The sequence below is a fragment of the Oryctolagus cuniculus genome, chromosome 4 (assembly GCF_964237555.1).
Source record: "Oryctolagus cuniculus chromosome 4, mOryCun1.1, whole genome shotgun sequence".
Classification (NCBI taxonomy): Eukaryota; Metazoa; Chordata; class Mammalia; order Lagomorpha; family Leporidae; genus Oryctolagus; species Oryctolagus cuniculus.
In genome coordinates, this window is record NC_091435.1 from 167483715 (window position 1) to 167498158 (window position 14444).

The following is a 14444-nucleotide window of genomic DNA, read 5'->3' on the forward strand; positions in this document are numbered from 1 at the left end:
CAGGCATCCATCTCAACCCCTATGCCAAACCTACTTAAATGAATTCTAGGTGCTTATACACACTGAGGGCAATCTTTATATAAGCTAATACTCTTCACCCAATACCTCAGTCTTACGTCAATCTTCACATTATTCTCGTGCTTCAGCTACAATAGACTTCTTTCCATTTCTGAAATTAATAAAGGACTTTCCTTTCTCAATTTGTAAATGCTGTTCCTTCCACTTGGAACAGCTAGGTCTCCCTGCTTTATATTTTCAAAGTACTACTTTTTCTGTGTTCCTGGCTATGACTTACACATTATTCCATGGAGATGGTTCCATCAATAATACAATTATCTCATATCACAAAAATATTTGTAAAAAGGCAATCCCAGGGTTGGTACAACATTTTAAAATCATGATTCCAGGCCAAAACTCATTCCTTTCTCTCTGCCTTTCTGTGTATGTTCACTTTTTAACTTAGGGTCATTGCTTGTGATCAAAGGGTGGCTATGAGAGATCCATGAGTTGTGCTCTGACACCACTGTATTCAAAGTGGAAGAAACAGGGAAGACCATGCTCCTGTTGCACCTGTCACCTCTATCAGAGAGTAAAATGATTCCCTAAAGTCCTCATCACCACTCCCCTACGTCACCTTGGCCAGATCAGTGTCATATGATGACTGGAAGGGAGGTTGGTTGGATGAGTAATGGGATGAGCAAGAAGAGAAGGAAGTTGGAACTGTTGATTGTTACAGTGTAAAATTCTTCAACACACTTTGAAAAACAACAATTACATAATTAAATATTCACATTTTGCTCGGTAACTTCTCTGTGATGCCGTAAACACTGACTGTGGGGAATGTCTTCTGTATTCACTGTTATCAGCCTAGAATCAGCATAGTGCCTGTCCTACACAGATCAGTTAATGTCAGTCAAAGGAATGAATATATTAACATGAAACAGGACAAAGAAGTACTGGATGGGTACAATGGAGACACAATACTGCCAACACAAAACTTTTTCCTGATTGCCATATCTCACATCTCATAATCTGTACATCATAAAAAAGAATAGGCAATTGTTTGAAAATGTTTGGTCCATAGCCTTAGAAACTCATGACTAGAGCCTAGGGAGATTTCTGACGCCATAAACAAGAGTGTCAAATTGTTAAGTCAACAACAGGAGTCACTGTGTACTTACTCCTTATGTGGGATCTCTGTCCTTAATGTGTTGTCCAATGTGAATTAATGCTATAACTAGTACTCAAACAGTATTTTACACTTTATGTTCTGTGTGGGTGCAAACTGATGAAATCTGTACTTAATATATACTAAATCGATCTTCTGTATATAAAGAGAATTGAAAATGAATCTTGATGTGAATGGAATGGGAGAGGGAGTAGGAGATGGGAGGGGTGCGGGTGGGAGGGAAGTTGTCGGGGGGAAAAAAGCCATTGTAATCCATAAACTGTACTTTGGAAAATTATATTTACTAAATAAAAGTTTAAAAGAAAAGTGTTTGGTTCTTTATATTTGGAATGGAATTCTCCAAACCTCTTAGTTCCTGCCATAAGGGTAGACACGAATATTACTGTGTCATTGACATCCAAGAGTTAATTCTTTTTTTAAAAAATGAAATAAATAAAAAATTTTAAGCCCTGTGAAGGAGTTATATGATCCAGAAAAATGTAAATTGCCTTGGGTACATAAATGTAAATTGATTCTTAATCAGTCAAATATCCTTCAACAAGAAAAAATGACTAACAACTAGGAAGTTACTTATAAGAGTAGCCATAACATTTTTTTTCCTAAACTTCCCACTCCTGAGAAGCATGGAGCCAACAGATCAATTTGTTATTCGGATTGGCTGATTAGGGGCAAAGCAAATGCAAATGCTTGGCATACAAAGGATGCTTGATGCTGTTGTGTTTCTGTCTCCAGTCCAAACAGAAACTTGAGACGACTCCCTTGTTTCATGACCTAAATATGATTCTTTGGTTCACAAATGATATACTAATCTTACATTACCTTTCAGTTATAAATAGTCCACAAGTTAAACGTTAAGTTAGAATTATTTAAATACTAATGAATACATTCAACTCTAGACAATGTAATAACACACCAAGGAATCGATACCGATTCATACACCTGAGAGTGACTATTTGAAGAGATGCCAAAGCCGTTCCCAGTTTCTGATGGACATTCTGTGTGGTCATGTCAAAGCACATGGGGCACAATTCCACAAATATCATTAAAACCATTTTTCTAAGAGTTGTAAACATTCACACATGCAAGATTGGTTTTAAATATGCTTCTCATTTGAAATAAAAATCCCTTAAAGACAGAAAGTGACTTTTCCATTGGCAAAGGGAGTCCCCTAAGAAAAAAATGTAAACAGATGGCTGAGAAAGATCACCCACATGCTGAACACAGATCTTAGCGAGGCATTTCTAAGAATGAAGCAGCACTTCTCAGCTTGGGCCACTGCCCACAAAGATCCTGATTTAACCCATGGAAAACATGGAGTTTGTCTCCCTGGCCAAGAAAGACTTCAACAACTCTTTCCCACTTGCCTCACAGAAATCCAGACCATTGTCCAACACTTACCACTGTTTCCGATGAAGTTAATGACAAACTACTTGTGACCAGCCATCCCTTAATCAATCAGGGTTTCTTGATCAACCCTGAACTAACATCTTCCCACAGCAATGGGCTGTTAAGCCTGAGATAAGCACATTAAGCATCCAATTTAATGTATGACACACATCTGTTCCACTTTTCTCAGCAGAAGTTTCAAAATAACTTAAATCCCAGACTTAATCAAGGAGAAGAAAAGATCTTGGCAACATTGAAAACTGAGTTTTAAAATACAATCCCAACGAGGATGGGAGAGACCGTTTAGCTGTAATTAATGAGATTATATAATACCAAATCCACAAATTTACCTGAGCAGGAACACTCAAACTTTCACCAAGGCCATCACCATTTACCAAAGACTTTCATGTGTACCTGGCCCAGGCCAGCAAAGCACAGGTGGGAGCAGACACGCTGATTGACCCCCTCCAACCTCAAGGACTCTAGAGGAAAACTCACAGAGTGGTCTTTCACGAGGAGAGCACAGCACTGGATTCCAGCCATCAGCATCTTGTGTGGGTTCCAGGCCACCGAATCAGCCCTGTTGTGTTAAACAAAGAAAGGGCAGAGCAGGCAGGAGACGCACTTGGTTTGTAAAGGCAGAGAGGAGACGTTCACCAGCCGCATCCCAGTGAGGATGCACACAAGCTACTGTTCTACAGGATGCCTAGTCTGAGTGGTTGTGGGAATATGGAGAGGTTTGAGGGTTTCGTTTTGGGTTGTTGTTGTTTGTAAGCAAAACAATTGCTTTGCTTTTGCCATTTTCAAAGTACGGCTTGGATGTGCAAAATCCTAAGAGATGTCATTGCCTAAATAAAAGTCAGCTGCAAGCCAGCGCCGCGGCTCACTAGGCTAATCCTCCGCCTATGGCGCCGGCACACCAGGTTCTAGTCCCAGTCGGGGTGCCGGATTCTGTCCCGGTTGGCCCTCTTCCAGGCCAGCTCTCTGCTGTGGCCCGGGAGTGCAGTGGAGGATGGCCCAAGTGCTTGGGCCCTGCACCCCATGGGAGACCAGGAGAAGCACCTGGCTCCTGCCATCGGATCAGCGCGGTGCACCGGCCGAAGCGGCCATTGGAGGGTGAACCAACGGCAAAGGAAGACCTTTCTCTCTGTCTCTCTGTCTCTCTCACTGTCCACTCTGTCTGTCAAATAAATAAATAAAAATAAATGAAAGACAGCTGCAAAGTGGGAAATTGCCTTTACCTGTGGATGCCATGCAGGAGCTTGCGATGCTTCCTGGACAGCAACGCTGAGCCACCCCAAGAAGCCTGTTGAGATATTTAAAAACAAGTTTAGTTTACCACTGTGTGTTCACAAGTGAGCTATACCAAGTGCCTTCAGTTTGTGTCGTTTGATACTTGGTTTTATATCATGTTCACCAATTGGCGTATCAGGAAATGTGGTCACTGGCAAGCAGAACTTACTCAAAACAGATGGGTCCCTAAATAATCCTTAGACGTAACGTCACTTATCACAAAGACTGACATACAGAGAGCAACTGAGCTGTGTATAGCTGAAAAGCAGTTAGACACAGCCCATGCCCTCCTGATGCTTAGGATCTAAAACAGATAACAGCTTCATCATGCTGGTGTTTGCCCTACACACTCTATGATAATGAGACCTGCGCTGAGGGTGTGCCTTCTATCTGACAAGACAGGAACATCATGGGCAAGATGGATAGAGGGCTAGCTAGGAGGGGCTACAGGGAAACATATCAATTAATGACAACATAGATCTTTGCAGCCCAATGACTTTCAGAAATATTTACAAATCAAAGGTAGAAGAAGGGAAGAGAGATAATTGGACTTCAGTATGTTACTCATCACAGAGGTAACTTTTATGAGCAAAGGAGAGGGGAGCAAAGAAAGGAGAGGGAAGAAATGATCAGTCCGTCTAGCTGGAAGGGAGGAGGAACTGATGTAGGAAATAGAAAAGAAATGGGGCTGGCATTGAGATGCAGCAGGTAAGGCTGCTCCTGCAGTGCTGGCATCCATATGGGCGCCAGTTGTGTCCTGGCTGCTCCACTTCTGACCCAGCTCCCTGCTGATGGCCTGGGAAATCAGTAGAAGATGGCCCCTGCCACCCACATGGTTCCTGGCTTCTGGCTTTGGCCTGACTCAGCCCTGGCCTTTGCAGCCATCTGGGGAGTGAACAAGCAGATGGAAGATTTTTTTTCCATCTCTCTCTCTTTTCACTTGATTCTGACTACCTAATAAATACACACATCTTTGTAAAAAAAAAAAAAAAGGAAAGTAATTTTGGTTCTTGAATATTGACAGTCCTTTAAGTTTAATATGTATTACAATGAGGCATGGCTTTGGTGAGAGAAATTGAGGCTATTTTGAATGCTCTCCAAGTATATTTAAGCCTAACAATACCCCCTTGAGAATAGAAGTCTTATTACCTCCATTTTTACAGATAAAGTTTAAAGGTTGTAGATATATTCTCCAAGGTTTGCAAGTATTAAAAATCAGATTTAGGATGTCATTTTTTATTTTTATCATGATAATGTCATGACTTAAGTAAAGTGACCATCTGGTAAAATTGGGGCGGAATTTCCAGAACTTACAAATTGGTCACTTGGGAGAATCAAGGATGATGGGGACCTATTAGACAGGAAGTGAGCTCAAGAGTTACCTGGGATATAGACAAAGGCCATGCTATTTATTTTAATTTAAAAAGAGAAGCAAATTTCAGTATCATGGACAAAGATGTGGTGAGATTGAATGTAAGGAAGATAAAAGAAATCAGACATCTGAATAATACTCAGAATATTACAAAAGACATATTCATCAGAAGGCAGTAAAGAAAAAGTACATCACGTGCCAGTTTGTGGCATTAAATTCCCTTCAAAAACAACTCTCATTCAAGGCTAGGACGGGGGTGAAGTGAGTGAATCAGTAGGGTATACAATGTAAACAATAATTCATTTTCAGAGTTGGATACTGACATAGTTTTAAGAGTGAGTGCATCTTGGTCAGCGCCGCGGCTCACTAGGCTAATCCTCTGCCTGCGGCGCCGGCACACTGGGTTCTAGTCCCGGTCGGGGCGCGGATTCTGTCCCGGTTGCCCCTCTTCCAGGCCAGCTCTCTGCTGTGGCCCGGGAGTGCAGTGGAGGATGGCCCAAGTGCTTGGGCTCTGCACCCGCATGGGAGACCTGGAGAAACACCTGGCTCTGGCTTTGGATCAGCATGGTGCGCCGGCTGCAGCGGCCATTGGGGGGTGAACCAACGGAAAAAGAAGACCTTTCTCTCTGTCTCTCTCTCTCAAAAATAAATAAATAAATAAATAAATAAAAAAAAATAAAACAAGAGTGAATGCATCTTTAAAGTCTGAGCCCCATCACCCTCACTTGATTCGCCTTGGTCCCAGTCCTGAGTCCCTGGACTCCAAGAACTCCACAGAGTCCCCGAAGGCTTGTGACTCTGATGCATCGTGAGGATAGGTTAGGTTCGAATCCCAAAGATTCCTGGGTAAAGGATGGATGACTTGGAGTCCACGGTCAAACTCCCTTCTTGCTACACTCTTTCCTGCTGAGATTCACAATGGACTGTGGACAACTGTGGCTGGGCAACAGAGGCACTGTCTTCTATACCTAACAAAAGATTATTCTGTCGGGGTCACTGAGGCTCCTCAGATCCAGATTCTAACATCTTGACCCCTGCAAACATTAAGATGTATGCATTAGGTCCTTTACTGCCATTAAGCTCTCCAAATGCTAGGTTACCTATGTTTCTCAATTTTTTCACTCCCCAAACTCATTGAGAACCTGCCAGTCACAGTTAGTAAGACTCAGCCATACCCACTGACTTTCTCACCTATTCCACCTGCTTCATTCCTTACACTTCTACTACTTAAGGACTCCTGTACTCCCCTACACATTCTCCTCTGCCCCAAACAAGTGAATAATGTCCTCCACCCCTAGAGATTCAAGGTTTACAATCACATGTACTCTTTCAAGGCACTAATTCACCTGCTTACAAAGGAGTTAGGAAGAGTTAGGAATAGGTCATCCATAATTCAATCTTCCAAAGAGCTGAAAGGAGAAAAACAACACCCCAGATGTCAATCTCCTTCTTTTTATTTTACTTCTCCATTTCCAGCTCCAGAACTCGCAAAAGCATCCAACCAACCCCTTATCTGATTAAGGAACTGGATTTTCCATAGCAGTAGGGGCTGTCATTTATTAATCTTGAACTATATGCTAGGTGATATCCTTTCATGTTACACATTTTTCTCTTTTTTTAAAATTTATTTATTTGACAGATAGAGTTATAGACAGTGAGAGAGACAGAGAGAAAGGTCTTCCTTCTGTTGTTTCACTCCCCAGTGGCCACCATGGCTGGTGCTGCACCAATCTGAAGCCAGGAGCCAGGTGCTTCTTCCTGGTCTCCCATGCGGGTGCAGGGCCCAAGCACTTGGGCCATCATCCACTGCCCTCCCGGGCCACAGCAGAGAGCTGGACTGGAAGAGGAGTAACCGGGACTAGAACCCGGCATCCATATGGGATGCCAGCACCGCAGGCGGAGGATTAATCAAGTGAGCCACAGTGCTGGCCCCCACACATTTTTCTCTTTAATTGATAGTAGAACCCATGCTAAAAGGAGATGGAGGCAGGAATAGGATCAAGTTCTGGCAGTCTCTGAAGCCCAAGATATTACAGTCAACGCTTACTCCCTCTCTTGGGACCTGGATTCAAGAGTGGATGTGAGGCTAAGAGTCCTCACTGGCAATATGAGGCTTTGTAGCCATCACTGCCTTAGTTTCCAGGAAGAACTGGACCAGTCCCAACATCCTGGTCTGGGACACAGGCCATAATGGCATGTGCTCCTATGGAGGAAGAATGGTACTAGGGGCAAAATATTCTAACAAAACACATTGTGTTGCTTAAGAGTGCATTAGAGGGCTGGTGTTGTGATGCAGTGGGTAAAGCCTTTGCCAGCAACATCTGTCATCCCATACAGGTGCCAGTTCATTTTTATTTATTTATTTATTCATTGACAGGCAGAGTGGACAGAGAGAAAGAGACAGAGAGAAAGGTCTTCCTTTTTCCGTTGGTTCACCCCTCAATGGCCACTGTGGCCGGCATGCTGCTGCTGGCACGCTGTTGCCGGTGCACCGCGCTGATCTGAACCAAGAGCCAGGTGCTTCTCCTGGTCTCCCATGCGGGTGCAGGGCCCAAGCTCTTGGACCATCCTCCACTGCACTCCTGGGCCACAGCAGAGAGCTGGCCTGGAAGAGGGCCAACTGGGACAGAATCCAGCACCCCAACTGGGACTAGAACCCGTGGTGCTAGCACCGCAGGTGGAGGATTAGCCTATTGAGCCATGGCGCCAGCCCAGGTGCCAGTTCATATCCTGGCTGTTCTCCGTTTTTTTAAAAAGATTTATTTATTTATAAATCAGAGTTACACAGAGAGAGAGAGACTGGTTCACTCCCAATTGGCCATAACAGCCAGAGCTGCGCCAATCCAAAGGCAGGAGTTTCTTCCAGGTCTCCCACTTGGGTACAGGGGCCCAAGCACTTAGGCCATCTTCTACTGCTTTCCCAGGCCATAGCAGAGAGCTGGATCAGAAGTGGAACAGCCAGGTCTGAACCAGCGCCCATATGGGATACTGGCAGTGCAGGTGGCGGCTTTACCCACTATGCAACAGTGCCAGCCATTGTTCTACTTCTGATCCAGCTCCCCGCTAATGGCCTAGGAAGGCAGTGGAAGATGGTCCAATTGCTTGGGTCCCTGCTACCCACATGGGAAATCCCTGGCTCCTGCCTTCACCTTGGCCTAGCCCTGGCTATTGAGGCCATCTGGGGAGTGAACCAGCAAATGAAAGATTTCTCTCTCTCTCTCCCCTCTCCTCTCCCTCTTTCTCTCTCTGTCTCTGTCTCTCTCTATAACTCTCACTTTCAAATAAATAAATAAATCTTTTTTTAAAAAAGTACATATGCATTAAAATCTTTTTTTTAAATGTTTTTAACTTTTATTTATTAAATATAATTTTCCAAAGTACAGTTTATGGATTACAATGGCTCCCCCCCATAACTTCCCTCCCACTCACACCCCTCCCATCTCCTGCTCCCTCTCCCATTCCATTCACATCAAGATTTATTTTCAATTCTCTTTATATACAGAAGATCAATTTAGTATATATTAAGTAAAGATTTCATCAGTTTGCACCCACACAGAAATACAAAGTGTAAAATACTGTTTGAGTATTAGTTATAGCATTACTTCACATTGGACAACATATTAAGGACAGATCCCACATGAGGAGTAAGTACACAGTGACTCCTGTTGTTGACTTAACAATTTGACACTCTTGTTTATGGCATCAGTAATCTCCCTAGGCTCTAGTCATGAGTTGCCAAGGCTATGGAAGCCTTTTGAGTTTGCCGACTTCGATCTTATTCAGACAGGGTCATAGTCAAAGTGGAAGTTCTCTCCTCCCTTCAGAGAAAGGTACCTCTTTCTTTGATGACCTGTTCTTTCCACTGGGATCTCACTCACAGAGATCTTTCATTTAGGTCTTCTTTTTTTTTTTTCTTTTTTTTTGCCAGAGTGTCTTGGCTTTCCATGCCTAAAATACTCTCATGGGCTTTTCAGCCAGATCCGCATGCCTTAAGGGCTGATTCTGAGGCCAGAGTGCTGTTTAGGACATCTGCCATTCTATGAGTCTGCTGCGTATCCCGCTTCCCATGTTGGATCGTTCTTTCCCTTTTTGATTCTATCAGTTAGTGTTAGCAGACACTAGTCTTGTTTATGTGATCCCTTTGACTCTTAGACCTATCAGTGTGATCAATTGTGAACTGAAGTTGATCACTTGGACTAGTGAGATGGCATTGGTACATGCAACCTTGATGGGATTGTATTGGAATCCCCTGGCACGTTTCTAACTCCACCATTTGGGGCAAGTCCGATTAAGCATGTCCCAAGGTACCCACTAAGTAAGAAAAAATGACATTGAATTACCAATTTCAGAGATAGAGATATTAAAATATATTTTAAAATGCATCTAAGAATGAATAAAACATGATATGTGTGCAAGGTAATTTAGTTTAATGGAAAATTCAGAAGAACAAATCAGCATAATTTCATTTTTAAAAAGAGATAAAGTATCCATTTGTAATATCTTAAAGGAACTTTAAAATAGCCTTTAAAAGATTTCTAATAGGTCAAAGTAATTACAGAGGTTTTGTTCATATTTTAACTTTAAAATTAATAAACGATCACTGGTATATAAAGTTCCTTTAAGATAAGCAATGTACTCCTGTAATAAAATTTTATCAACAGATTTGATGCATGCAATGCCAATATATGGATGAATATTGTCTCCATGTTAGAGTTTATGAATTTTTAAGGGGACAGATAGGCTGATGCCTATTATGTACAAATAGAATAATTTAATGTGTTAAATTTTTTCCTTACAAAATATTTTCTTCAAAATTCCAATCTTTAATTGTTAAGAAAACTAGCGAGTTTTCCATTCCCTTATAAATTGCAGTTCTCTCTAAGCCCCCAAATCTCTTAATATCATTCCTAATTTAGAAACAGCTGTAGTTACTCTGTTTTACATAAACTACATAATCCATATTTGATGTCTCGCTTATGAGAGTAGAATGCTTAAGTATCACTGCTGATACATTTGATTTTTCCCCTTATTTCCAGAGTTATAGAAGTACTCACTTCATATTATCTGTGAGGACATAATGTATTGTTATGCTTCTAAAACGATGAAAATCAGGGAGCTATAAATTGAAACATGAACCGACACAAATACTAAAATCTCACTTAAAGAGGTCACAACCAATCTACCTGAAGTATTACCATTGGCATGCTAATAGAGCCAGGGACTCCAGAGAGTTTATGTTACTGTTGCTCTCCAAATATTAGCATCTATGTAATGAAGACCCGGAACTGCTGAAAAATCCTCTTGATAGCATATCATAGGCACTTTACTTGGAAGGGTAAAAATCATTCAAACCATAACATTGCATGTAGCTATATCTCCCTCCCAAATGCTTAGCTACCTTCTATGCAGCGTGTCTAAAAATATTTCTTCTCATAAGGAGGAACGGAACCATTTGCCCACCAGAGCAAGTTCCCTAACATCTCAGCAAGTTCAACTGCCCCTTTTCTTTGGTAGAATCAAACTAATTAGCTCCTGACTTCACAAAACAAGAAAGAAAAGAGAAAGGAAAAAAAACCAAAGAGCACAACAACCATTCAAGACTGGCTGAATTCAGAGTTTTAATTCCAGATAAGTAGAACGTTAAAAATTATATTTAAGGAAAAATGGATGACGAATAACCCCAGGACTTACAAAATTAATGAGAAAAGAATCCAACATACAATCCTTAAGTTAGAAAATTATGAAGAATATGAGTTATACCAATCCCTCTCAAGTAATTATCTATGACAGATACAGACAAAACCTACTCTAATTGGAGCATGCAATCATGCAGGTGGCTTTTGCATTTCTAGCTGATTGAGATCATATAATTTTAGAGCTAGAAGATACTTTACAGACCACATTCGCCAACCTCTTTTTTACCAGTGAAGACCCCTGAGGGACTTGGCTAACGATGAAGAGGCAGAGAATCCAAAAATCACAGCCTCTGGGTTACATACCACAAATGTGTCTCTTGTACCACGCCACCACAAAGATGATAGATTCCAGAGGGAAAAAAGGAGATGATTCACGGGAAACAAGAAAATGCAAATGAATCCAGGAAACCAAATCAACATTTACATGGTGTCTTGGAATCTTCTTTATGCCTTACAGGAAATGGTGTGCTTACTTCTCCCATATTAGAAAGAAAGAATAGTAGTAGTGTCCTCACATCTAGCTCCTCAGAGTATGGAAAGCTCTCTACCGAAGCTACGGAGAGACCAGACAAACACACATGTACACACAGATGACTTACATCTACATGAAGCCAGAGGCCGTGTCTCTCACAGATGTCAGCTATTTCATCCAGAGGATCGAAGGCTCCCAGCACGGTTGTGCCAGAGGTGGCACAGACCAGAAATGGTGCTGCCCCCTGTGAGAGGGATCCACAGACAAAGAAAATTGTCATTGTCACCATGAGATTTGCCCCGCAGTAGGTTGGTCGACATACAGGGTTATGCATTCAGAGACTTCTTTGGTTCCTTTGGAGATAATAATCAATTCAATGGGCATTTTTAAGCTTCTCTACTATGTGGGCACTTATCATCAAAAACAGCTAAGGAGAAAGAAAATGCTATGAAAACAGTCCCTTGTGTTCTGTCCTGCAAACTTCCCTGCAAAGTCACATTCTCTGTGATTCCTAGTGCTTTCCTGGGGAAACACATCAGGTCTTCAGAGTGCCAGTGTCGTCAGCCTTCTGTAGAATAGAAAGGAATGGGATGGCAAGACCCACACCCAGCACTGACGATAAAGCCTGCACGCGCTTCTGCTGATCGCCTTGCAGTGTAAGTAAAATTATTAAACAAAGGTGATGAACAGGTTCAAATTCAGCACCATTTGAACAGAAAGGACAAGGCCATCTCAGCGGGATACATTCTCCAAAATAGAGACAACAGAGAAAGTCATTGAAATGTGCTAGAAGAGAGAACCTGTATCACTTCTACCATGACTGTTTCTCCTTGTGCAGCGGATGGCTACATCTTTAGCAGACGCCAGTGGGAGTAGGGGAGGGAGAATGCAGGGACACACACAGAAATGAATGGAAGTCCTAGTCAAGGTAGCCAGGCATTTTGGCCCCTTTCGCGGACTTTCTGCTAACCAGGTAGAAGAAAAGTTTACCAGGTTGCTTCTAAATAGATGGATCCCAGCATGATGGCAGATCATGTTTCTCACTATGGAGTTGCCAGGCAGGGAAAACTTGCAGGCAAATATGGGATTATGGGAAACAGAATCTTCAGGTTCTAGAACAGCCAAGGAAAAAGCAAAAAGAATGTTGACTCCTGGTAAATGTCACTTTCCCTCCACTGAGCACGGAGCTGTATTCTTCCTCTCAGTGTTATGAAGTAGTCCATTGTCCCTGCAATGTACTTTTATGTCCTTTAATCTCAGCACTTGCTGTGTTTGAACCAAACTCATTCCATGTAGCTAACCTTGGACAGAAAGATGTTATTTCCCAATGGGAACTGGGGCAGAGACAGCAAGCTAGGTCGATATGGCTAAACTGAGATGTGCAAGAATGAAAAGGAAGGTACCTAATTATTCTATTTGCCATGGTGGAAGACGGTTGTGGTGCATGGCATCCAGTCTACCTAAACCTCTGAGCACCAGGCCAGCAGGTGAGAAAGCCCGGAGGGAACCATGGGCTTTTGAAATCCTTCCCTGTACTCAACTACCTCAAGACACCAGAGTGTGTCTTTATTGTGTTGGTGACCTAAGTGAAATGAGACCAGATTTGCATCAATCATTAAAAGCAATAGAAAAAGTAATTTACTAGAGCCATTTATGATGTCTTTAATGGCTGGGCTTTTCCTCATAAACTATATGACATCCTGACAGTGGTGAGAAAATACCTGTGCAAGCTATTGTAGCCTATTAATGAGTTTTCCTCACCTTTAAAAAAAAATCTCACTATAAATATCAGGCGCAGAAATTAAAGTCTTGCAATCTGGATTTGACCTTTCAGATGTTTTTGTCCCTATATTTCCTGCTGTTAATGAGAAAATTCAGCAGAAACAGTATTGATTGCAAGCTGCCAATGAGCTATGTTCTCTAAGTTTATTTCAAACAGGCACAAGATATGCAGTGGTCACTGTAGGCTGGCCTTGTCGTAAGTACTTTAGAAACATGATCTTTCTGGCTGCCATGATCTCTGTAATGGTCAAGTAAAGGTCACTGCTCAACAGGTTTTTAATGGGATTCTGCTGGTCAAGGAGTTGGATCACAGCAGGGAAAACACAACTTAATGTACTATCCATTACATCTGAAACAATGTGAGTGAAAAACTTGTTTGAAAACAACTGAGTTTGGAGCTATGGAGAAAGACAAACTCTTCCTTACGTACTATGATTTCACAGTGGATGCCAGGCTGGTCCCAGGTGAATCCGGGTTCAAGTGTTAGCTGACTTGAAAGGGAACTGAGGAGTCACAGCCATTCTAACCTCATTGCTCTACTTTCAAATGGGCCTATGGCAATTTTCATTTTTTTACAAACAATATTTTTCAAGTTCTCAACTCTAGGATTATTTCAGTGTTGTGTATTTTCATTGTCAAAGCAAACAAAATGTGAGTAATGGAAATAATAATGACTAGAATAAAATCCACTATGCTAGAAACATGAATTCTTAATGATACCTAAGGAAATGGGGGTCCTCTTTAAGGGATACGAGGCAACTCACTCACTGTTTTGAAAATTGGTAAATGAAGGGAAAGACAATAGCACTTATCTGGTCTTGTCTATACACACTGTTTCCTTAGGAAAATCAAATAGGGATGAAGGAACATTTTTCTTTAGAGGAGAATGCCTGCCAGGAAATAAGGAAGGAATGGGAGAATGAATTAGAACACCCCTTCACCAAATAATAGGTCTAGACAATGGTTATCAATGGTAGCAAAATCCGTGAGGTGAGAATGGCAGGGGGCTTTACATGGAGAGTCCAACAACCCTGCCTCATCAATCAATGCTATCACTAAAAGTGGCACAGATGTCTTGTGATGGCAGAACAAAATCCCATGAAACTTGCCTGGCAAAAAGCCCAACTTCAATCTCATTGAGTTAAAATCTAACTGTACGTTCCAGGAAATACAGAGACTAAACAGAACAGTGTGGAGGAGGGGAGCAGGCTGATTCTCCAATTCTTGATGTAATCTACAAAATCCACCACGTGG

The 14444-nt window shown here is 41.9% G+C and overlaps 1 protein-coding gene across 4 annotated transcripts in view; it reads right to left on the bottom strand.

Moving 5' to 3' along the window:
* The window catches only part of GADL1 (glutamate decarboxylase like 1), a 199150-nt gene that overhangs the window by 120834 nt on the left and 63872 nt on the right, over window positions 1-14444 (bottom strand). For 3 of the 4 annotated variants that reach the window (XM_070072897.1, XM_070072898.1, XM_070072899.1), the window contains 3 exons: window positions 11536-11652; window positions 3817-3881; window positions 3074-3155 (listed from right to left, as the gene is read on the bottom strand). In XM_070072897.1, coding sequence (XP_069928998.1) covers window positions 3074-3155; window positions 3817-3881; window positions 11536-11652 — 264 coding nt within the window. Of the gene's footprint in view, window positions 1-3073; window positions 3156-3816; window positions 3882-11535; window positions 11653-12398; window positions 14081-14444 lie in introns of those variants that run through there. The other variant, XM_070072900.1, reaches the window with a different exon arrangement.